The 22,623-nt window shown below is 52.8% G+C and overlaps 8 protein-coding genes across 8 annotated transcripts; 5 read left to right on the top strand and 3 right to left on the bottom strand.

The window, feature by feature from the left end:
- Window positions 1-1,333: 1,333 nt before the first annotated feature.
- Window positions 1,334-5,681, top strand: M409DRAFT_57201 (uncharacterized protein; the record flags this gene model as incomplete). Its single annotated transcript, XM_033813553.1, has 2 exons — window positions 1,334-5,369; window positions 5,425-5,681. The coding sequence occupies 2 exons, from the start codon at window positions 1,334-1,336 to the stop codon at window positions 5,679-5,681; spliced, it is 4,293 nt and encodes a 1,430-aa protein (XP_033664591.1).
- A 1,322-nt stretch (window positions 5,682-7,003) lies between these two features.
- M409DRAFT_57200 (uncharacterized protein) lies at window positions 7,004-8,049 on the top strand (the record flags this gene model as incomplete). Its single annotated transcript, XM_033813552.1, has 2 exons — window positions 7,004-7,793; window positions 7,844-8,049. 2 exons carry the CDS (start codon window positions 7,004-7,006, stop codon window positions 8,047-8,049), a joined length of 996 nt encoding a protein of 331 aa, XP_033664590.1.
- Window positions 8,050-8,617: 568 nt separating this feature from the next.
- On the bottom strand, window positions 8,618-9,290 carry M409DRAFT_37206 (uncharacterized protein; the record flags this gene model as incomplete). Its single annotated transcript, XM_033810689.1, has 3 exons — window positions 8,618-8,946; window positions 9,009-9,076; window positions 9,136-9,290. Coding segments are annotated over 3 exons (552 nt in total), but the record flags the coding sequence as incomplete, so codon positions are not given.
- Window positions 9,291-9,964: 674 nt separating this feature from the next.
- On the top strand, window positions 9,965-12,063 carry M409DRAFT_25886 (uncharacterized protein; the record flags this gene model as incomplete). Its single annotated transcript, XM_033807869.1, has 4 exons — window positions 9,965-10,000; window positions 10,055-10,273; window positions 10,334-11,949; window positions 12,003-12,063. The coding sequence occupies 4 exons, from the start codon at window positions 9,965-9,967 to the stop codon at window positions 12,061-12,063; spliced, it is 1,932 nt and encodes a 643-aa protein (XP_033664588.1).
- Window positions 12,064-14,046: 1,983 nt separating this feature from the next.
- On the top strand, window positions 14,047-14,561 carry M409DRAFT_25885 (uncharacterized protein; the record flags this gene model as incomplete). Its single annotated transcript, XM_033807868.1, has 2 exons — window positions 14,047-14,246; window positions 14,312-14,561. The coding sequence occupies 2 exons, from the start codon at window positions 14,047-14,049 to the stop codon at window positions 14,559-14,561; spliced, it is 450 nt and encodes a 149-aa protein (XP_033664587.1).
- Window positions 14,562-15,173: 612 nt separating this feature from the next.
- Window positions 15,174-15,837, bottom strand: M409DRAFT_68294 (uncharacterized protein; the record flags this gene model as incomplete). Its single annotated transcript, XM_033817771.1, has 3 exons — window positions 15,174-15,314; window positions 15,377-15,542; window positions 15,596-15,837. 3 exons carry the CDS (start codon window positions 15,835-15,837, stop codon window positions 15,174-15,176), a joined length of 549 nt encoding a protein of 182 aa, XP_033664586.1.
- A 1,187-nt stretch (window positions 15,838-17,024) lies between these two features.
- Window positions 17,025-18,027, bottom strand: M409DRAFT_68293 (uncharacterized protein; the record flags this gene model as incomplete). The annotated part of the gene is made up of 5 exons (XM_033817770.1): window positions 17,025-17,411; window positions 17,464-17,676; window positions 17,744-17,838; window positions 17,900-17,962; window positions 18,021-18,027. The coding sequence occupies 5 exons, from the start codon at window positions 18,025-18,027 to the stop codon at window positions 17,025-17,027; spliced, it is 765 nt and encodes a 254-aa protein (XP_033664585.1).
- Window positions 18,028-21,049: 3,022 nt separating this feature from the next.
- On the top strand, window positions 21,050-22,387 carry M409DRAFT_25882 (uncharacterized protein; the record flags this gene model as incomplete). The annotated part of the gene is made up of 1 exon (XM_033807867.1): window positions 21,050-22,387. One exon carries the CDS (start codon window positions 21,050-21,052, stop codon window positions 22,385-22,387), a length of 1,338 nt encoding a protein of 445 aa, XP_033664584.1.
- Between the last annotated feature and the right edge of the window lie 236 nt (window positions 22,388-22,623).

Raw genomic sequence — 22,623 nt, 5'->3', positions numbered from 1 at the left:
ACTTTTTTATACAATGTCAAGAATTGCGGAAAGTGAAGTCGTGTGACAGTCTCGAAAAGGTGCATAAGTACTATTTGTTGAAGTGCCTTGTTAGCTGCTCGGGGAAGGGGGAGTTATGGGGATGAGGAGATATACGGCTGTTTGTTTTATGGTGGTGCGTGAATGAGTGGCGATGTCGTAAAATGATATGCCGGGTGTCTGTGGCCAGCATTCCAAAGTAGTGGTGCTCAATGGCGTCCATCTGCGGAAGGGTCTTGCTCGAATGACATTCTCGCACACGAAGGGCTAGCACCTCGTCGACGATGATCCTGCCTCCGTCGACAGTCGCGACTAGTGTTGCGTTGATGATGCCACATGTGATGTTGCACAAAGACATTTTGTCTGTGGCGGTGCTTGGGCTGAGTCCGGCTCAGCAACAGCGAAATGATCTTCCTGAAGTTGAATATTGAGTAAATTCTGAGATTGACTCCTCTGGTGGAGGAGGTATTCATGATAGTCTTGTTGGGCATACATGGTTGAACCATGTATGAGTTTGATAGCATGTTTGCTTGTCAATTTTTTTTTTTGCAAGATGTAAGAACTAGCTGGAAGAGAACCAGACAGCAATCTCAAAAAACCAAGCTGGGAAACAGGGGAATGAACGAGACGTCGGCACGTTTGTTGACGTTATGCCACGGTGTATGGCCTTTCACTTACCCTGGCAGCGGTTGAACAGGGTTCTGTAGCCCGGCGATCACTGGGTTATTCAAGCATCGCTCAGTCAAGTAGTGCTCGAGATTTGTGTGAGGCTCGAAAGCCACAGTCTGGCAGTTGCTGTGGCATTGAATGATTGACTCGTCTCAGGGAGCCTGTTCTGAATCTTTTGTTCTTTTGTGCCCTTTAGTTGAGACTTCTTGTTTGTGCTGGAGGTAGGACGTGACTGCTGGTTGCATTGGCGGATGTGCTGATTCGGCGCCATTCCTCGAGGAGCACTGTTCTGATGGTCGAGGCTTCGTTGAGAGCTATAAGTAATATCTGCATGCACGAATTAGTTGTTAATGTTATCTTGTGAAAGCCTGCATCGAGTGGACTTCGGAAGGTGAAGTCAAACCAAAATCACGTGACTTCCCGCTTCCGGAACCTTGCACGTAAAGCTCGCTGCGTCTGTTCGCACGCGACGACAACTCCATCCACACCACCCTTCATCGGCGACTGCTGCCTGACGACTATTTCTCGAGTCGCCGGTTCTGTCTACGTCTTCGCGACAGCCTTGGCATTCTCTTTGCACACACTCCCTCAACATTCCTCAGGCAAACACTCGACTCCTTTTCCCCATTGTTAGCGAACCACAACCATGGCCGACAATTTCTTCGACACGACCGCCGACGTCGGCAGCGAGGAAGAAGATGAGGATTTCGATGAGGAGACGGGCGAGGCCAGACCGTCAAAGAAGAAGGCCGCAAATGGCATGGACATGGATGATTCTAGCGAGGAAGAGGAAGACGATGACGAGGAAGCCGAGCGCGAAGTCCGCGAGGGCTTCATCGTAGACGAGGATGAAGATGAGGATGAGGCTGCGAAGGAGAAGCGCAGAGAGAAGAAGCGAAAACGCGAAGAGAGGCGGCAGAGGCATGAAGAGGAAGAAGAGCTGGATCTTGACGATCTCGATCTCATTGGAGCGACAGTGCCGGAGGATCAGCGACATCCAGAGCAGAACAAGTTCAAGCGGTTGAAGCGCGGGCATCGAGATGATCGCGGGCCAAGCGAGCCTCGAGGGCTGGACGACATGTTCGACGATGAAGAGGAGGGCGAGGGAGCAGGAGTCAGTCGACGACCTGGTTTTGGCCAATACGATGATGAGATGGACGGTTTCATCGAAGAGGATGACTTCCCAGACGAGGACGGCGAGGGCATGGACGAAGATCTTGGCGTTCGTGCTCCTCGCAGAGCAGGCATTCCAGACATTCAGAACTTGAAGAATTCTGGGTTGGGCGAGCTCGAAATGGAAGACATGCAAGGCGCTTTTGGCGATGGCGAGGAATACACGTGGGCCTTGGTCATGGAACAAGACAACAACGACGAGCAGTTCGACCCCAACAAGCCTCTGGAGCTGAAGGATGTCTTCGAACCGTCGCAGCTGGAAGAGCGCATGCTTACGGACAAGGACAATCAAATTCGGCTCACAGATGTCCCTGAGCGATTCCAGACTGCTCGCCAGGCTTACAAGGACTTGTCTGAGCTTCCAGCCGAAAAGCTTGCAGAGCGAATTGGCGAAGAAGCGACCTGGGTCACCTCTATTCTGTTTCCACGCAAACGCATGGAACCTCGTTTACGAGAGCCATTCGAAGCAGCTGTGAGGCAGGTGCTGCATTTCATGAACGTGGGCGACTACGAGCCTGCCTTTATTTTCCAGAACCGCAAAGACTACCTCATCCACTCGGAGCGAGTGCCATCGAACGACCCTGATGGACCAGAGTTCACGATCAAGGCCGAGAAGCTTCTCAACCAGTCCGACCTGTGGGACGTCTTCGAACAAGATCTGAAATACCGGGCGTTCGAGGAGAGACGTGAGGCAATCAGACACAGTGTCGGCCTCGTTAAGGAGCTCGAGACGGACTTCAACGATACAGTCTTTGACGACTTGATCCCCGAAGCCGCGCAGTTGGATGATCTACAAGACATTCAAGATTATCTCCACTTCCAGTATTCGTTACAGCTGAAAGACCTGACCATTTCGAAAGCCATCGGTAATGGCAAGCAGAAGAAGGCTCAGGGGCAGCGAAGTCTTTGGGACAAGGTCCGGTCAAGCCCAGCGTATCATCTTGTTCGCGCTTTTGGAATCACGGCCGACGGGGTAGCACAGAACGCAGACAAGACCGGCCGACGAGTCTATACGGAAGACCCAGACAAGCAGCCTGAAGATATCGCAGATACCTTGACCCGCGACCCAGACATGCCGACATCCAAAGAGGTCATGAGTGCCGCCAAAGCCATGTTCGTGGAAGAGATTGTCATGAGCCCACGAATGCGACGACACATGCGCAAGATCTACTACGAAAACTTGGTCTTTGACTGCTACCGTACTGAGAAGGGCTTTAAGCAAATTGCGGAGGACCACCAATACTACGAGTTCAAGTATCTTCGCAATCAAGAAGTGCGGTACTTCTTGGTGGAGCGCCCCGAGCTGTTCCTTCGCATGCTCAAGGCCGAGTCTGAAGGATTGGTGGAAGTGCGTGTGAGACTGCAGAAAGAGCGTCGCATCAGGGAAGAGCTGCAGCGAGCCATTGAGTCTGACAACTTCTCCGAGGTTGCTGACGCTTGGAACGCACTTCGACGAGAGGTTCTCGAGACTGCACTCAACAAGATGCACCGCATCATAGCTAAAGGTGTCAAAGACAACCTCAAGAACGAGTGTGAGAACAAGATTGCTGGGTACTGCCGCGACTCCTATACGCAGAAGCTGGATCAAGCGCCTTACAAGCCGAAGGGAATGGAACTCGGTACGTGTGCGCGCGTCCTTGCACTGTCGAACGGAGGCGGAGGCAAAGACGATGCTATCTGCTGGGCTTACGTCGATGAGAACGGTCGCGTACTCGAGAATGGCAAATTCAACGACCTGCGACTTGGAAACGAGGACAAATACATTCCAGACGGCAAGGATGTCAAGCCTTTCGTTGAGCTTGTCGAACGCAGACAACCTGATGTCGTGGCAGTTTCGGGGTGGTCCACCGAAGCTCGTCGCCTCTACACAGACTTGCAGAACATTATCGAGAAGAAGGAACTGCACGGAACGCCGTACGAGGATCAGGATGAGCGGGAGGTGACCGATCCATTGGACGTGATCATTCCTCAAGATGAGGTGGCCAGACTCTACTACAACTCTGATCGCGCAGCTGCCGACCACCCTGGAGTTGTCCCTCTTACCAGATACTGCATTGCTCTTGCACACTACATGCAGAATCCTTTGAAGCAGTACGCCGCCTTGAAGGAGAACATCACTTCTGTCACATTCGATCCCAACCAAGGCTTGCTTCCTCAAGACAAGTTGAAGAAGTGCCTGGACACGGCGATGGTCGACATCGTCAACCTCGTTGGCGTTGATGTCAACGAAGCCATGTCAGACCCGTACACGCAGAACCTCTTGCCTTACGTTGCTGGTTTAGGTGCTCGAAAGGCGGATCATCTGGTCAAGGTTATCGCGTCGAACGGTGGCGAGCTCCTCAATAGAGCAGACCTTGTTGGTGATGTCGAGAGCCACAAGAGACCGGGCGTGGGACCGAAGGTCTTCGTCAACTGCGCAAGCTTCCTCTACGTCACTTGGGAGGACGAGCCTGATGCAAACTACCTCGACAACACCAGGATACACCCAGAAGACTACGAGATTGCACGCAAGATGGCGGCTGATGCACTTGAATTCGACGAGGAAGATATCCAGGCTGAGGTCACCGAGAATGGCGAAAATGCCGTGGTGCGAAAGCTTGTGAAAGACGACCAGACTGACAAGGTTAATGACTTGGTTCTGGAGCAATATGCAGAGCAGCTGGAGAAGAACTTCGGCCAGAGAAAGCGTGCTACCCTGGAGACAATCCGCGCTGAGCTGCAGAACCCGTACGAGGAGCTGAGGCGCAACTTTGCATCTCTCACCACCGACGAGCTGTTCACACAACTTACTGGTGACACCAAGGAGACTCTCAAAGAAGGCATGATCGTGCCGGTCACCGTCAAGAAGACCTTCCCTGAACACATCGAGGTGAGGCTGAGCAACGGTGTCGAGGGTGGAATCGGGTCTTTGGAGTTCCCAGAAGAGATGACTCGAAACGGTGTCGAGCCCAGACACATGTGGGCCCAATGGCAGATGATACAGGCCAAGCTTACTTTCATCGACCGAAAGAAGTTCACTGCGCAACTCACCTTACGGGAGAATCAACTCAAAGAGCCTTATCGACCGCAGTATGATCGGGGCATCGATGAGTGGGACGAAGACCAAGAGGATCGAGACAAGCAGGCCGCCAAGAAGGCGATCGAGAACAAGGGTGGACGCCCGCAGAGAGTCATCAAGCACACCCTCTTCCGCAACTTCAACTCGCACCAGGCTGTCGAAGCCCTCAAGAACCAGTCTCGCGGCGACTGTATCATCCGTCCGTCTTCGAAGGGGACTGATCACCTTGCTGTCACCTGGAAGATTGCTGACAATGTGTACCAGCACATTGATGTTCTGGAGCTTAACAAGGAGAACGAGTTCAGCGTTGGTAGGATTTTGAAGGTTGCCAACAAGTACACCTACAGCGATCTTGACGAATTGATCGTGCTGCATGTTCAAGCGATGGCCAAGAAGGTGGACGAGATGACCAACGACGAGCGCTACCAGACAGGGACCAAGGAGCAAACTGGTAAGACTTGAGCGTGATTGAATACATAATACAACATTGCTGACTTTGCATACAGAACAATGGCTTGCTACCTATACGGAAGCGAACCCGAAGCGATCCATGTACGCCTTCTGCATGGAGCCCAAGCACCCCGGCTACTTCTTCCTCTGCTTCAAGGCCGGTCGGGACGCGCCACACGCTCATTGGATGGTCAAGGTCATTCCACAGGGATTCGAGCTGAAGGGGAACAAATACCCCGACATGCGGGCGTTGAAGAATGGGTTCAAGCTGCTGTTTGCGAACCAGGGCCCGCAGTCGAACGGCAGGCGCTAGGAGTCGTCTGATACACCGCTTGGTGTTTGGCATTGGAGCCCGGGTTTGGGCCATTCGCAGATGGCGTAAGGTACTATTGGAGCATCATTGTATCAAATGTGTATCATTAGCATTTGGCGTTTGAAGCAGAAAAGTTGAAACTCTGAGGAGGATAGGAACGTCGCAGAGACAGGATTGATACTAAACAGATCACAGTCTAATGACTTCGCTCTCCTTTCCCTCTCCCAACCGAGCGCCCTATCATCCCGATTTCAGCTCGCTGCATAGCATCTGTTGAAATCTGCTTACCTATCGCTGACCAGTCTTCCCCATTGTCCTAGAGGGGCAATTTCTTGTAGACGAACATGTCGTGGAACATTCGAATCAACCACACCTCACCCTTCCAAGGATGCCACAAAACAATCCCTTCAGCTTACACATCTGCCCAAACCCTCAGACGCAGGTACGAGAAAAGTGCCACGAGAACGTGAATCCTTCCGTTGTCCGAATGAGGGAATTTCTGCAAACGTGCCTGCATCGGCTAACTTGGTCGGCAAACCTCGAGAATCTTTGCACGTTGGAAAGGGCAGGAGGAGATAGGACATGGAGATATCGCACGAGCTTCGAAATCAATATGTAATGAGTATTTCCAAGCAAGGCTCGAAAAGTACACGCAAGCAAGCAAACACTCGATCGAATAAAGTGACAGTCGGGAATAAGGTAGCGAAACCGAAAACGGAGCCATCTCCGCCATAAGGATTCTCGTTCTAGCCCATGCGGCGAAAAACTTTTAGCATGTGAATTTCTTTCTTGTCAATGGACGAACGAAACGACACGACACGAACGAGTTGATGTCATCATTGCCGAAGCATAGCCGATTCTACTCTCTTCTCTAGACCGTATAGCCGTGAACATCCGGGTTTGTTTTTGTTGGGAGAAGGATTAGAGGCACAACGAAAAGAAACCCGACTTTGTTGTTGTCAAGGAATCCTCCCGCATAAAGTCCGCTGCAGGTTCTGTGTCGAAAGTGGTAGTGGTGCAATATTGGAATAGTCAGCAATGCCTGTGAAAGACGGGTTTTGGAGATGAACAGGTTTTCTTTCCTGTTCCACGCGCGACTTCAGGGGACTATTCGATTATGTGTTCCTCGTACGACGTCATGTAGTGTGGGTACGTGTATTTTCTATCCGTTTAGCTGCTGCTGTAGCTTGGAAGGTGCCCTGTCGTTTTGTATAAAGTCTTCTCAATCACGCCCTTTGCTTTTGCACCGTCTCATCTTCATTCCTCACCCCGGACACACAGAACAAGGACAACCCTTTCCCAGCTTCTTCGAATCACCCGCAATGCCTTCCTTCACCGTTTACAAGGGCCAAAAGGGCGGTAAGGTCTACAAGACCGAAACGTCCAAACCCGAGCTTCAAGGCGACCAGATCCTCATCAAAGTCACCGCCTCCGGCCTCTGCGGTACGGATCTCCACTACCGCGAAGCAGACCAGGGCATTGGCCACGAGGGCGTCGGCGTCGTCGAGGCGACTGGACCAGGCGTTACACACTTGAAGAAAGGCGACCGTGTCGGTTGGGGTTACCAGCATAACAGCTGCGGCCACTGCCAGGAATGTCTGCGTGGGAATGAGACGTACTGCGCCGAGCGACAAATGTACGGATACGCGAATCTGGACCAGGGATCTTGTGCTTCGCATGCTGTGTGGCGAGAGGCTTTCCTGTTCAACATCCCCGACAGCATGAGCGACGAGGTAGCCGCACCCATGATGTGCGGTGGTGCTACGGTTTTCAACGCTCTGCACGCCTACAGTGCACAGCCAACTGAGACCGTCGGTGTGATGGGCGTTGGCGGTTTAGGCCATCTTGCGATCCAGTTCGCGGCGAAGATGGGATGCCACGTCGTTGTGTTGTCGGGTTCGGATAAGAAGAAGGACGAGGCGCTCAAGCTTGGTGCTCAGGAGTTCATTGCGACCAAGAATGTGAAGGAGATCAAGCCTTCGCGACCACTCAACCGCTTGCTTGTGACGACCTCGGCGCAGCCAGACTGGGAGAAGCTTGTTCCTGCTTTTGCTCCTGGTGCGACCATCCATCCTTTGTCGGTGGACGAGGGTAACTTCGCTATCCCATACAGTAAGTCCATCTCCATTGACAACCTGACTGCGTTTACTAACTGAAGCCAGTGCCACTCCTCGCCAATGGTCTCACAGTTCAGGGCTCGATCGTTGCTTCGAGATACATTCACACCCGCATGCTCGACTTTGCGGCTCTCCACAAAATCGAGCCGATCATCGAGAAGTTCCCAATGGACGAATCGAACATCAACCAGGCGATGGACAAGCTTAACGAGGGTAACATCCGGTACCGCGGGGTGTTTGTCAACCAATAAGCAGTCGATTGAATCAGGCAGCATAATGCATGTGGAAGCGTAGGCGTCGGGGGCGAGAAAGCGGTTGTGGTCTCAGAAGGATCTTGAAGCGATAGCATCGTGTACTTTAGCGCATTCGAACATGATGCTTTTTCACCAGTGTCCATGAGTTCATTTTGGTCTCATTTCCAATGCCCAGATCTGGCTGTGATCCTGGCAGACGAGCGGCTTTCGATACACCCAGGCAGTTCCGTGGCTGGACAGGGCTTCCCACAATGCCAGACTCTTCGGCTACTATCGAGGAGCTGAATCGCTGATGTCCATGGGGTGTCCAATTCTGATCATGCTTGGTTGCGTTTGCGCCTGGTTCAGAATCTCCACTGTCGACGAAGCGGCGGTGAGTTGGACCAAAGCGTCTGTCTGGAGAACCTCTTGATCCAGACCTGCTGTGGTTGATTATTAGCAACGCAAAGCCTCGAGAGCATGCAAACAGCTCATTCCAGCAGAGAAGCAGGTAGCTCGAAGGTTTTGTGGACGTGAGTCTTGAGCGTATCGCCTTCTTCGGGAGGCTGCAAACCGCTGGGATTCTTCATCTCGGGAGGGTTTGTGTCAATCTCGATGGTGACCTAGACGACAGTAAGCGAGTGGTTCCGATGACAAGTGAAGGCATCACGCTGGGGCTACTATATACCGCTTCGTCCTCACAGCGGTAGTCTACACCTACAGGTCCGTCGTTGATTAGAGAAACGTCCATCATCGCCTGGAAGACGCCATCTTTGACTTTGTCTTCTCGATAGAGCTTGCGGACTTGGCCAATAAACGAGTCGTAGAGCTCCTTGCCTTTGGCTGCTGGAGCGGACTTGTGGAAGTCTGGTTTGTTGCCCTTCTTTGTCGATGCTAGTAATGTGAATTGGGAGACTGGTTATTGATGAAGTCAGAATAAGCTATGGCGACCTTGATGGTGGAGAAGTCGAGCATACCACACAGGACGTCGCCGTCGATTTCTTGGACGTTCTTTTTCCACTTTGACTCGCCATCGTCCCATAGTCTAGGATGTGATCAGCGCTGTCTCAGATAGCGAAGCCCCTCATTGCCGTAATTGCGTACTTGACTTTCAGCACTTTGGAAGCCATGGATATGGCCTCTTTCTCGGTATCATCTTTGCCAATCGCAGCAAAGACTAGGAGACCTTTGCTGATGGAAGAGATCAGCTGTCCGTCTACGGTCACTGACGCCGATTTGACCCGTTGTATGACAGCTTTTGGATCACGAGTCAGACACCGCAGTGGAGTAATGATCAAATGCGTGCAACATACTCTTCATGCTGGTGATTGCCTGTGATCGGCTAGACACAGCGAAGTTCGCAGCACAGCCCGGAATTCAGCCCCGTCGATAGGTGCAGTACAGGCGATGAGGAGGCACAGTGCAGGCTCAAGGTTGGGCTGAAAGCAGCAGCTGCAACTGCGCGCGTGTGTGGTGAGGATCGACCGGTGAGGCGTGAGGCGAGAGCAATCAGGCCAGCAGCAGGCAATGGGCGTCCGCGTCTTGCTTGCTGTGCGGGAGGGTGTATGTACAGCACAAGCAATCGTTCAGCCAGATATCATATGATATTGATGAGTGAATATTCCATTCGGTGGTCCGTGGAAAGAAAGTGAAGCAGATCTAAGTTCGCGCTTGAGCATCTCCAACAGTCGCGCCAAGAAGGGGTCTGAAGCTAGAGCATCGCCGTCGCCAGCACCACCTCACTTCAACTCACCACCCGCAACCCTCCATCGCTGCACCACCCGCCGTCATTACCACCTTCGCCATCACCCCGCGATCCCATCCCATTCCATCATTCGCCCGCGGCGGCCCATCTTCCCATCGAACCACCAATTACCACCCCGCGACCTGATCCCCGGCCACCACCACCGCGCCGGTCAGGCTCACATGCACAATGGCCGCGCGAAAGCTGCAGCAAGAGATTGACAAGGTCGGACTCTGTACGGCATGTGTTTGAGGCTTGGCAATACTGACTCCAGCGCAGGAGGACAAGAAAGTGGCCGAAGGCGTCGTTGTCTTCGAGGGCATTTACGAAAAGCTCGTAGAATGCACGAATCCGTCGCAAAAGGAGAAGCTCGAGGACTCGTTGAAGAAGGAAATCAAGAAGCTCCAGCGGTCTCGAGACAAGTACAAGACATGGCATTCCATGAACGACATCAAGGACAAGGCTCCTCTAGCCGACAAGAGGAAGCTAATAGAAACGGTATACTACTCTCGTGAGACCGCGTGAAAAGGTGGATAATAAACTAATACGCACCCTTAGCAAATGGAGAAATTCAAAGCCGTCGAGAAGGAGATGAAGACCAAGGCCTTTTCCAAAGAAGGCCTGTCCGCTGCCGCCAAGCTCGATCCCAAGGAGAAGGAGAAGCAGGAAGTAATATCATTTCTGGGCGACATGGTCGAGGAGCTCTCGCAGCAAATCGAGACATACGAAGCAGAGGCCGAGACATTAGGAGCCACAACGAAGAGGGGCAAGAAGGCAGACACTGGCAAGATTGAGCGGAAAGAGGAGCTGGAGCGGATGCAGGAGCGGCATAAGTTCCATATAGGCAAGTTGGAGGTACTGAAACGCGCGTTGGACAACGGCAGCGTGGATGTCGAGCAAGTCAAGGAGATCGAGGATGGCATCAAGTACTATGTGGAGCAGAACCAAGAAGTCGACTTCATGGAGGACGACGCACTCTACGACGAGCTCGATCTGGACAAAGAGGAGGACATGTTCGGTATAGGAAACATCGATGACAAGGTCTCTAGTCAAGACGCGCAAAGCATACAAGACGAACCTCCCGAGGCCGAAGCACCGCGAAATACAACCACAAGCACAAAGGCGAAGTCACAGTCAGTGTCCGGATCTGCAGCAGGAGGCCGGCGAGCTAGTACGCAAGCCAGCAGCAGTACACCTCTACCTGCTCTCTCGACACTACATACAAGTCTACCGGGCAACGTCAACGGGAAGGCGGCAGAGACGATGAAGCCGGCGCCCTTACCCTCAATACCTACTGGCCAGCCGTTGAAGTACGCATCTGCTGCTGCAGCGGCTGCCGCGAGCGACAAGAACGGGGTCGGTATAGCGCCTCTGCCCCCGCCTCCTGGAGCAGCCAAAGCAAACGAGTCGCCATCGTCAACAGCAGCGTCTGTACAGCCCGTGCCTCCACCAGCTGAAGCGGCAAAGCCGGCAGAACAGCCTGCGAAACAACCCACTCCTGCTCCCAAGGAAGAGCCGAAGCCAGCAGAACCAGCGGAAGCGGCACCCCCTCAACCTGCAAAGGCACCGTCGGTCAAGCCATCACCTCAGGCAGCGCCTGTGCAACCCTCACAACCGCCACAAATCAAGGCATCAAAGGCACCACAGCCCCCTAGTCCGGACTCCGGTATCGCAGGTATTGCGTCAACGCAGGGCGATTCTTCTCAAGACGACGACGAAGAGGAGTGCATCTACCATCTCCCATCCTCGCTCACTGACCTCTTGGACTCATTCGAGGAGACCAAGCAGAGGGCGCAGTCGGATCAGCCCTACGATCTGAACATGCTGAATGCTTCACGCCTCACTTGTCCGACACCGCACGACTCGGAGAAGCCCAACCACTACAAGCCGCAAAATCCGTACAACTACACACCAGCACACTACCCGCAGGAGCCTTCGAGTGTGTTTGATGATCCAAGGCTGTACAATCGAATCGACACTGACAGCCTGTTCTACGCCTTCTACTACCGACAAGGCACCTACCAGCAGTACCTCGCTGCCAAGGCGCTCAAGGGCCAGAGCTGGCGGTTCCACAAGCAGTATCAGACTTGGTTCCAGCGGCATGAGGAGCCGAAGAACATTACGGAAGAGTTCGAGCAAGGCACGTACCGATTCTTCGACTACGAGAGCACCTGGTAAGTCTCCACGTCAAGTTCACGAGATTATAACAGCTAACAGTGAGGCGCAGGATGAACCGGAGAAAGGCAGACTTCAAGTTTGCCTACAAGTTCCTCGAAGACGATCTTTGAGGGCGGAGCAATACCGAGAAGGCACGAGCACTAGGTCAGCGCCAATTTCTTGCGTGCTGTGAAGGATCTTGGTCGTGGGTAACAGTAGCTTCCAAGGTCCCCGACACGAACGTGGTTGCTTTCAATCAGGGCAGATGGGAAATCCAATTCACTTTTGGGCAAACGCCTTTTTCAAGGCTGATCTTGAATGACGAACTCTTGGCACCCTTTTCCTTTTTCTCCCTGTTCCCCGGTGCCCTTGCTGAGTGCTCCTGTGACTGCGCAGAGGCTTGGCGGCGTGGCCGTTGGCGCTATGCATGTGGTCTCTGCCACGAAAGTCAATTGCCAGAAGGCTGACGCGCATGGGTCTAGCCTAAGCGATGGGCGCGGACTTCACAAGGCCGGTTTGAACTGACCAATCATAGGGGTTTGTGCTTGACGACAGCTCTTCTTGCAAGGCGACGCTCTCACGACATCACCAACATCCAATCGCTCATGACTCCTCAGGCACGGCCGCGGATTTCAGAGCAGCTGGAGACACGGCGCTTGATCGAACCGTCAGAGAGGGAGAGAGGCTGCACGACAGACACAGCCTGCGCGCCCTTTATCGTGGGTCTGGCAAGACGCCATCTCACAGCATCACCAAGAAGGAACGGGCACATACGATCATTCAGCTCGATTACCATGCTCCATAATATAGCTCTTCAAAACCTGTTTGAGCGGCCATGATGATGAGCCTCAAAGGTCGCTTTGCGGAAGCTGCGCCGCCTTGGAGCGCCAAGCCTGGCGGCCTCTTTGGAGCTCCTTCCTGTCGCTCGCCTCACTTCTTCACTTCATCACTTCAGAATTACTCGCCGTCCTTGCCCTTCTCAGAGGGCGGGAGTGCGGTGATAAGACATAAGGCAGAATCAAGGCAACTGATAATTGACTTCTTGAGCGATGTCATTAGACTGGTCTCGATGGTTGTCAGGGACTTGTTCCGAAATGGATCGTGTCATCGATGAGAACCGCCCAGAAGCATATGTTCCTGAGGTTCAATCCGAGAAGGCTTATACACCTTGGTGAAACCACGATCGAGGCCTGAGGTCCATGTGTGAGGTTCTTTGGCTATTCCTGGGCATCTGTAGCACCATATCCACGTGCCGAACAAAACAGAGTGAGTCACCACCCAACGAAGAACATGGATCGCAAAACAACCCGGTCTTCCTCCTCGCACACAGCAAACCACAGCGCCTGTCTAACTATCGCGTCCCACCAGCACCACCCAAACACCACACTCCCGGAAAGCGGCCCGTGGGATCCTTCTCGCCTCTCCACAACGTTGCCTTGATGAGACAGTCCGCATTCCCGGCAGTCTTCGGTATCGAAGCAACTCTGCCTTCCGTTTTCGGTGCGTGTGGCATTGCGAACTAGAACACTGCCTCGGTCGTGGCCTCCTCTCGTCATTGCTCGCCTCATTAATATCGATGGGTCGCGAGCCAATGGGTTGGCCAACGAGGGCTCATCAGGAGGTTCTAACACGCCATATTGTTTCTGCCTTGACGGTATCGTGGTGCTTGCTGTGAAGGCATGTCTATTGCCTTCGTCTTGATAGATCATGGGCGCGGCGAGATGCGCTCGTGCGGTATGGTAAGGCTGGCGGCTGTGTGTGCGGCCTTGAGGCTTGGGTTTTGTTGATAAATGGAGGCTTTAGCTTCTTGTGTTACGTCGTGGTTGTTGTAGCCCAGTCTCGTATAGAAGTCCTTGAGTGACCGCAGTTGAGAAGCATCCATCCTATTGCGACCATCGATTACTTTGTGATATCTTTGTTGAAGCATCACCTAGTTCAAGCAGCAAGTCAACGATCGCAAGCTACCACGGTTATCGTCGTCAAGCACAGTAGCAACAGTCTCGATACCGTAAGTTGATATGTCCCTGGATGGTTCGAAGCAGAGAACAAAGCCAGCTGAACGATCTCAAAGTCATCTGTCATCATCAACATCACTCACACACATCGAATCAACGATGGCATACCCCGACCCCTATCGACGGGCCTCATCCTCTCACCACCCTTCATACAACGGCTATGCGACCACAATCCCCATCAGACCCGCCCCAACACCAGGCTACCCCTACAACGCCGCCTACCCCTATCAACAATACCCACCCTCTCCAACCTCAACCTCCTCCCCAACATCAACCTACTCAACCTCGCCCACAACCCCGTAAGTCCCCTTCCCTCCCTCCCTTCCTCTCCTCCTCGCCATCCAAACTAACCCCCTCTTCCCAGCAACAACCCACCAACATACTTCTGCCTCTGGCCCAACTGCACTTACTCCTGCAGCCGCAACGCGGACCTGCAACGCCACTACCAGAACGTGCACAATCGCGAGAGCGCGCCGCTGGTCGATTGTTGGGTGCAGGGGTGTCATCGACGGGGCGCGTATGGGTTTACGCGGAAGGATAAGATGGTCGAGCATGTGAGGGAGGTGCATAAGGTTGATGTGCCGAAGAGAGGGAGTTCGGGGGGTGGGAGGTGAGGTTGTATGGAATGGTGGGGTGGGTTTGGGGGTGTATAGTAGATTGTTCGTTTTGGTGATTCTGTTGTGGGTTGTGTCGATGATGGTTTGAGGGTCGATCTGGTGCCTTGGTTAGTCTGGCGCAAGGCAGTCTGTTGAGAAACGTGTTGGGATAGTAGAACAGTGTGTCGCAAGACGGCAGCGATGGCCTTGAAGCCTCAATGGCAGATAATAGATACCGAGATTCTCCACTTGAGCTCCCTTCTCTTATTCGAGCCAGGCCAGGACACAGGACACAAACACACTCCCCTGACCCTGCCCGCTTCCTTTTTCAGGTTAATTATAATGCAATGACAGACATAAACTCTCAGATGTCCTCCCAATAGTACTAATAGTAAATCTTACGCTGACCCGCAGCTCTTTGGTAGATTGGAGTCGACTTCTCTTCGCGTCGCCAGGACATTTCGGGGTCGTTTGTTGGGTTGGGTAAAGGACGGACGAGCGTGCCTGCATTGCTCAGGGGTGTGGTGTGGTGGATGGTCTCGATGGGCGTGTCGAGTCCGGTGATACTGCTGTTGACAGCAGTCCAGTTGGGACATGGCGAGGAAGGCGTAGGAGCAGCACGCTGCCCTCTTATCTCCCACTTCCATTGCCATTGCCCGCGACTCGCTGGATCGCCGCCAGGGGAGGATCCTCAGCTAGCCACTTGCCTTCGGCGCAGTCGGCTTGACGTAGGCTTGCGTCGACTCGGGCATCTGTGATGGCTGCCAACTCCTGAGATGTCATATCAGTAACAAGTCGTCTCCAGAGGCTTCTACGTGAGTGTTTCGACTTACACTTCGAAGCTGGTTCCTTATCTGCTGCAAAGCAGGCGCATACCCAGCATGCGGTCGCTGGCCTTGAAGGATGGTTGTCCTTGCGTTGACCCATCGAAGAGCCGCCAGTGCTCGCATGTAGAGCTTTTGCGCCTTGAATCTTCTGACCGCCGCGTCTGCTATGATCCTGTCCTCTCGTCAGTCCTGCCAACCACTTCCAACCCTCTTCATCGATCCTACCTCCTCAGTTGCGCCTTGTTCTGCTCGTCGTCCCCCCTCTGCGTCGCCTCGCTCTGGAAAGGCTGCGTGAGCAACGCCTGCGACTGCGCTACGCATTGCCGCAGAACGACATATCCATCCTCGTTGTACTCCTCCGCCGAAGGGCTCGCCCTGATGTTCGCCATGTATGTTTGGAGGTTACGGTAGTCCCCCATGAGCTCCGACACTCGCATGGCGCGAATGTTGTTCATGCCGTCTGCCATGTGGAGCATTGGTCGTTGGTGTTGATTAAGAGGAGGGTGATTAGTTGTCTTTGTTGGGCGGCAAAGAGTATAGAGGAAAAGATGATGTTAGTAGTGGTATGGTGGTAGTACAATGAGCACAGCTCTTGATGATAGAAAGGAGTGTTGTCGGATCGTCGCAGCTTGTTGATAGACAGAGCTCTGAGCTGTGAAGGCCGAGCCATCTCTATATGAACAAGAGCAACCGTATCTGGCATGCGGCACTGTCAACGATACCCATCTGGTCGATGGTTGTGGCTTGCTGGCTGCTGCATCACCGCAAGCAGAAACCGCCAACGAGAGGGCTTCTCTGGGCAGTGCACTATCTTTCGGCAGCCCTGCATTCGTGTACACTGACAGCTGGTGAAGGGTATTGATGCGTAGTAGCGAAATGTGTCGTGAATTGACCCTGCACTCCCAACAGTGCAAGAAAAGTTCTTTCTACGTCACAAGCAGCATAGCTCTGCTGGTAGGTCAGGAACGTTTATGGAGCTCAGGCAGCCAAAGACAAGCCATACCCATGGTTAGTGCGCAGGAACCGTGGCCGGGTGCTGAATCGGGGGGATTGCTGAAATAAAGTGCGGCTCTGTACCTGACATGATGCATCCCATTGGCCTGCATGGTCGTGCATTCATCTGACCATCGACAAGAGTTGCGCAGAGCAAGGTTGCATGAGGCACGGATATCACAGAGGGTGACTAATGAAGTGCGGCAGTGGAGTGGACTGCATGGCTTTGCAGGGAGCGGTCTGACGTTTGGTGCCAGCGGAAGCGTGCCGGCACGCGGAGGCGATCATGAAACGAGAAAGGTCCCAATGGCCACGTGAGAATCGTTAGTATGGTACAACGCCTCGTGAGCGTCGGCAGTGCGTGACAGAAGCTTAGTGTACATAGTGCTGTAGTGGGATCGAAGTTCGCAGAGCTCTCACAGCTGAAAGCCTGCAGCTCTAGCGCGGCCTTGGCGCTTTTTGGGTGAAAGCAGCCAATAGCCGGAATAGCAGCAAGCCTCGTCCAGAGCATGGCTTACGGCGGCGCCGAGTACTCCATGCCGCAGCATTCATCGCTGCGAAGCTGGACAAGTCGCAAGACACGCTGGCGTACGCTCGACATGCTTTTTGGTGGTGGAATCGCGTGAGGTGGAGCATGTCGGCGGCTGAAGCGTGCCGTGGCTTAATCCTTTTCAGCAATCGATTGCAGACGCTCGTCGATTTCGTCTTCAGTCAGGGACCGGAAGCTGGGATCGGTGCCCTCCTTTCCATCCGTTCGAGGGCCGCCCACGATACCAATCTCCAATTCGCCCTTCTTGAAATCCACACTGAGGACCGTGCTCAAAGTGGTGATGGCCAGCTCGACAACCTCATCCCAACTGCCGTCCGCGTTGTCCTTGTTCTTGAGCTTCTTCTCGAGGAAGTTTAGCGCCTCCTGTGCCTTTGGACCCGACGCAGTGGCCTTGTAACCGACATAGTAGCCGGCTGGATCGCACTTGTAGAGCTGCGGGCCAAACTCGGAGTCTACTGAGATGAGGGTGGTCGCGACACCCAGTGGGCGCATGTATGCCTACAAACTCAATCAGATCTTGCTTTTATTGCCAATTCCCAACCATACGCACCCGCTGTGTGTACACCTGTGAGATGTTGGCCAACCGCTTGGCCAGGACGTCGCATGGCATCTCGTAGCCGTTCTTGTACCGGAACTCAGCAGCCTCTCCGCGCGCGCGATTGACCGATGCTCTTGCGTCTGCTATTGATCCAGTCATGACGCAGCCGACAGATGGTGAGAGCCGGTAGACGTATGAGACGGATGAAGGGTCGATGAGCTTGTCCTGCATGTGCAAATCCAACGATCAGTATCCAACCAGCACTACCAACTCTTCCATTCGTTCAACATACAGGGACCTTCTTCTGCGATATGACGACTGCACAGCTCTTGCCTCGAACGCCCACGGATGTGATGTTTGCAGCGGTAATGGCCTTGAATGCATATTCTACGGTCCAATCAGCGGCGAACTTGGTGGTATGACGGATTTAGACGCGGCTGATACACACCGACTTGGTAGAGACGTCCTTGGTCAGAGAAGATGGTGATGTGTCGATCGAAACCCGCGCTCCCTGCAGGACTATGTTAGCAGCTGCGCCTCGTCGTGGACAGGGCTGAAGGGAGACTTGCCCGACATGGCGGCGGTATTGGAGAAGTGAGGCCGGTGGTGTGGATGGTGTGATGGCTGCTGAAGGAGAATCCAAGATGTGAGCGGTTGTTGAGAGGGAGATGGCGGTGGATGTGAGTGTCGGGTGTTTGATGCGTCGATGGTTGGTAGGCCGCAAGCTCAAGACGCGGCAAGCTTGGTCTCAGAAGCACGAGCTGCTCGACGAAACAGGTAAAGCGTGACATCTGAAACAAGCACCTTCCACTTCACCAACTTTACTTCACATGCCAACGCCTACTATCTCACGCGAACTTCAAATCGCTGAGGCATCGAGGCTTTGCATACAGGTTGCTAAAAGCCTGCTCATACCGGGGTTGAGAATTGGGAGTAGTTCCGCACTCCCCAACCTTGACCCATCCTTCGCCGTCTTCCTCTCGCAAGGAGCGATACATGTATCCGGTTGGAGGCGAGATACAAGACATCCAACATCGCTCTCTTCTTCACAATGTCTTTTCAGGCCAAGACTCACATGAGACCTCCAACTCTTCTCCCTGGCAGTTTCAGAAATGACTTTAATCTCCTCTCACGCGCAGGAATAATTCGTCAGAAACGAAGAACCACTCCTGTATCGCGGGATCACTTCGCTATCAGGATCATCTGGTTCCAGGCACAAAGGTGGTTCAAAGTACAAAATGATGTCCATCTGACTATCTTCATGCTGGACCATCTGAACTATGTAAGATCCTCACACCCCTTCGTCCCCTCGGCTGTAGCAAACCGACTCATCGAACGAATCCCAATGCCCTTCCGCACGAAACATCGAGAACAGCGGCATGGCACTGTCTATGCCATTCTGGCGGAGCGGAAGTAGAGCCGACTTTCTCGAGTCTCAAGGGGGTAAAGTCGCGTGTGCAGATGGCAGGCGCTATCAACGTGACTCAGCTTAAAAGAAGTATCGCTTCTTCCTGTAGTCTACTTAGGGCGGTGATAATCGAAATCAATACAGTCCAATGTAGAAATGTATGACAGGTACCAACCTGGAACTTAACCAGCATATATCCCTGTTGCTCCGTAGTGTATAGCGCAGACCATATACAGTTAACTGCACATCCAGAAAGTCTGAGTTCCTCTCAGGATTTGCGGGAAAGGCATCACGACCATCGTCGCAACCACGAGCCTGGTCTTAAAAGCTGTAGCTGCGATTCCACGAAGTCGGGAAGCCGTCCACGCTTGAACATACGCTCGCGTACGTAGCACGAGAGAGAACGATCTATGTATGGCTTTCTTTGCAGGTGAAAAGAACAGCAAAACATCTGCTTCTTCGGTACAAGGAGCCACGATTGGAGGGCCGAGCGCATTCTGCAGCGGAATTTGGAAGTATGCAAACAGATCGCGATTCGCTACAAGTCATCAATGATAATGGAAATTTAAAAACACAACAACACGACACCGAACGAAAAAGAACTCACCCAAAAGAAAAGGGAGGAAGGCAAAAAGAACGATGCCTCAACTGCATCCCTTTACACGACGAGCCCACCACCAAGAAGCAAACAAAAAAGCAAAAGAAGAACTACGCCCTTATCACCTGCTTAGTGAGGTGGTCTAGGAACCCAGAGAAGAAAGAAGATATTACTCTTTTTCTTACTTTTGTGTTGGTTGCGCTCTATTTATTTAAACACCTTGCTTCCACAGGTGTGCTGTTTACATCCACATGACTCGAACTGGTTTCCAATTTCGATTTTTGCGGTGATGGTTGTGCGCTGAACCCACTGCGCCATCGAACCCCAACTGGCAACTTTGGGACGTGATGGTACAGATGAGGAGTACAGGATTGGAATTGATTATAAGGGTTAATTCGGTTTGGTCCGGACTTCAGCCGGTGCTGGGCTGAATGGGGAAGGAACGGGTCGGCGGTGTGTTTTTCTGCCACGGCGGTCCTGTTCCCTTCTTGTGCATGCGAGCGATGAGTCATAATACAGCTTCAGGCCTTTTCGTCGATTCAATCGCTATTCAAGGTCATTTGCGGAACCGCCAGCTTACTAGAACAACTCGTCGCTGAGTCCGATGATCTCTCTTCGATCGCCGCCGCGCGAGGGGCCTGATGTTGGAAGAAGCCAAGGGACTCCGCGACGACTTAATGAATGCCACCGTACATGCATGAATGGCTGCCTATGATGCCATAGAGAGGCATGCAGCATTCTGAGGGATCGTCATTGAGTTCAATTCCCATTCGTTCCATTCGTTCAAGTGACGCACCGACCGATGCGGAGGCTTTGCTCGCGCCCAATGTCATCATAGACTTTCTCTCCGTATTGCAACAAGATTTTCAAAGTGCATTACGAAGGCCAATGGACTGGTATGGACTCATGCTGGGGAGATGTCAACTCGCAACAAGGGCTCTGAGCGAAGAGCAGATCGGCGTCTTGGAACTCGCAGTGTGCGATTGCAGAAATGTCTTCTACGAAAGCCCAGATTTCGAGATTTCATGTTTTGAGCATCTTTAGTGGGCTGCCATGAGTGCCAGTGTGGGTGGGATGTTCAGGCAAGATCATAACGACGGGACGAGATCTGGACGTACTGGATGCTGGACGAAACTTCGTCAGGATCGAAAAGCTGCTGTCCGAGTCTTAGATCTTCCAGAGAGAAGTCAGAATTCATCGCATCACGGACTATCATAACTACCGATGACGGAGGTACAGTTTCTGAGGACAGTGTTGAGTCCCAAATACATGTAAATGTTTAAATGAACCTGGAAAGACTTTGCAGAGGGCTGAGAATAGGCACGCGGGAGATTGAAGCATTGCATTGAATGCAGAGATGTGTCTCATAGAGTTGTACTCCAGACATATGTACGAGTGAAAAGATATGTCAAGAACAAAATGCTGAACTGGATTGCCAACAGTCCCCATCGAGGTGAAGTCAGAGGATCTTGAGATCCCAGACCCCGCGCCAGACCAAATTTTGCCGAAATTCTGAGACAGAGAAAACCTCAAGTCGTCCACCCAACAACTCAAACTTCAAGGTCCCATTCCATCTACATCCAGCAATCTCCATGGCCGACACATCCACCAGCACTGCCCGAGTGCCAGCATGGAAGCGAATCGGTCTAAAGCTCAAATACGCCAAAGATACCACCGAAGAGAACACACCGCCAATATCAAACTCGAGTCCGAATTCTCATCAAGAACCCTTGAAACCCAGAAAACGACCTGCCGATGATGAGGCTCCAGAAACTCCCATCAAGCGTGTGAAGTCGGGAAAATCGGATAAAGGGAGGTCTGGTCTGAGAGAAAGTACTCTCACTGCTCAGGCTTTTTCGACGCCAGCCACCAAAACTCCAAAGAAGATCGTATTCGATGATGATGATCAACCTGTTGAAGCGAAAGGCGGTCGCCCGAGTTCATTGAGGAAATCTGTGTCTTTCACGCCAGACACGAAAGTCGAGGATGGATTCTCAGCATCAAACTTCTTCAAAGCCTGGGTCAACGGCGGCGACAACAACCAAGGAAACGAAACCACCGAGCCAGAGGAGGAGTCCGCATCACCTTCCAAAGAATCCACCACCAAGGAACAGAAACCCAAGAAAAAGAAAAAGTCCAAATCGACTTCAATCCCCGCAGAAGATCAACAAACTCAAGACTCCAAGAAGCCCAAGAAGTCCAAAAAGTCAAAGTCCAAAGACTCCAACAAGTCAACCTCAGACCCACGTGCAATCGAAGACTCAGAGCCCACAGAACCGACACAACGCTACATCACCTACCTCACGCACCACCACACCAGCAAAGCGACCTGGAAATTCAACAAAAAGCACCAAAACAACCTCCTCAAGAACCTCTTCAACATCTACCGGATCCCAGCCACGCACAACGCCGCACTCGTAGAGTACATATCTGGACTGCAGGGATCTGCGCGGCAGCGAGTCGCGCAGGAAGCGGTGGAGATTCTGGTGGGCATGGCGGGGGAGGAGGGGCTGGACGCGCATGGGTGGAGGGAGAGGAGAGATGCATGTTTCGCTGCTCTGCATCGGCGGGTCGAGGAATCAGGCACTTCGGGTGAGAAGGGTGAAAGGGATGATCAGAAGAGGAGAGAACTCGAGCGTGGTAAGCGAGCGGAAGCTATCCTCAAAGACGCACTGAACGACGAAGAACTCCTGTCTTCCGTCTTCGCGATCTCGAGCACCGGGAAATCACCCTCTGAGTCGGTCAATATGAAGGCCGTACTGCCCTCAACCACCGAAGAACAACCCGAGCTGGACACGAGACCTCAACGCAGGAAGCGCAAGGCTCGGACTGATGTCTCGTCCTCATCCTCCTCATCGTCAGACTCTTACACTTCAGAAAGCTCTTCGAGCAGCGATAGTGACAGCGATAGTGATAGCGATAGCGACTAGATAGATGGATAGAGATCTCTGTACATACCAGGGCTCATGTGCTCGGCGTCGATGGGCAAGAGCTTGCATTGCGGAATGGAGATAACTACCTGTTCTATGCACTGGAAATTGTGCGAGCACGCCGGAATGCCTCGGATGCGGCTGCGAAGGAATCTCGTTCGGACAAGGACAAAGACGAATTGTCAAGGAATTGTCGTCCTGAGGAGAATCACGTTAAGTGCTTGAAGATGCTTGGC

The sequence above is a fragment of the Zasmidium cellare genome (genome assembly GCF_010093935.1).
Source record: "Zasmidium cellare ATCC 36951 unplaced genomic scaffold M409scaffold_29, whole genome shotgun sequence".
In the NCBI taxonomy this organism is placed as follows: domain Eukaryota; kingdom Fungi; phylum Ascomycota; class Dothideomycetes; order Mycosphaerellales; family Mycosphaerellaceae; genus Zasmidium; species Zasmidium cellare.
The sequence above is the reverse complement of the archived record's forward strand: the minus strand, read 5'-3'. Positions and strand labels throughout refer to the sequence as shown.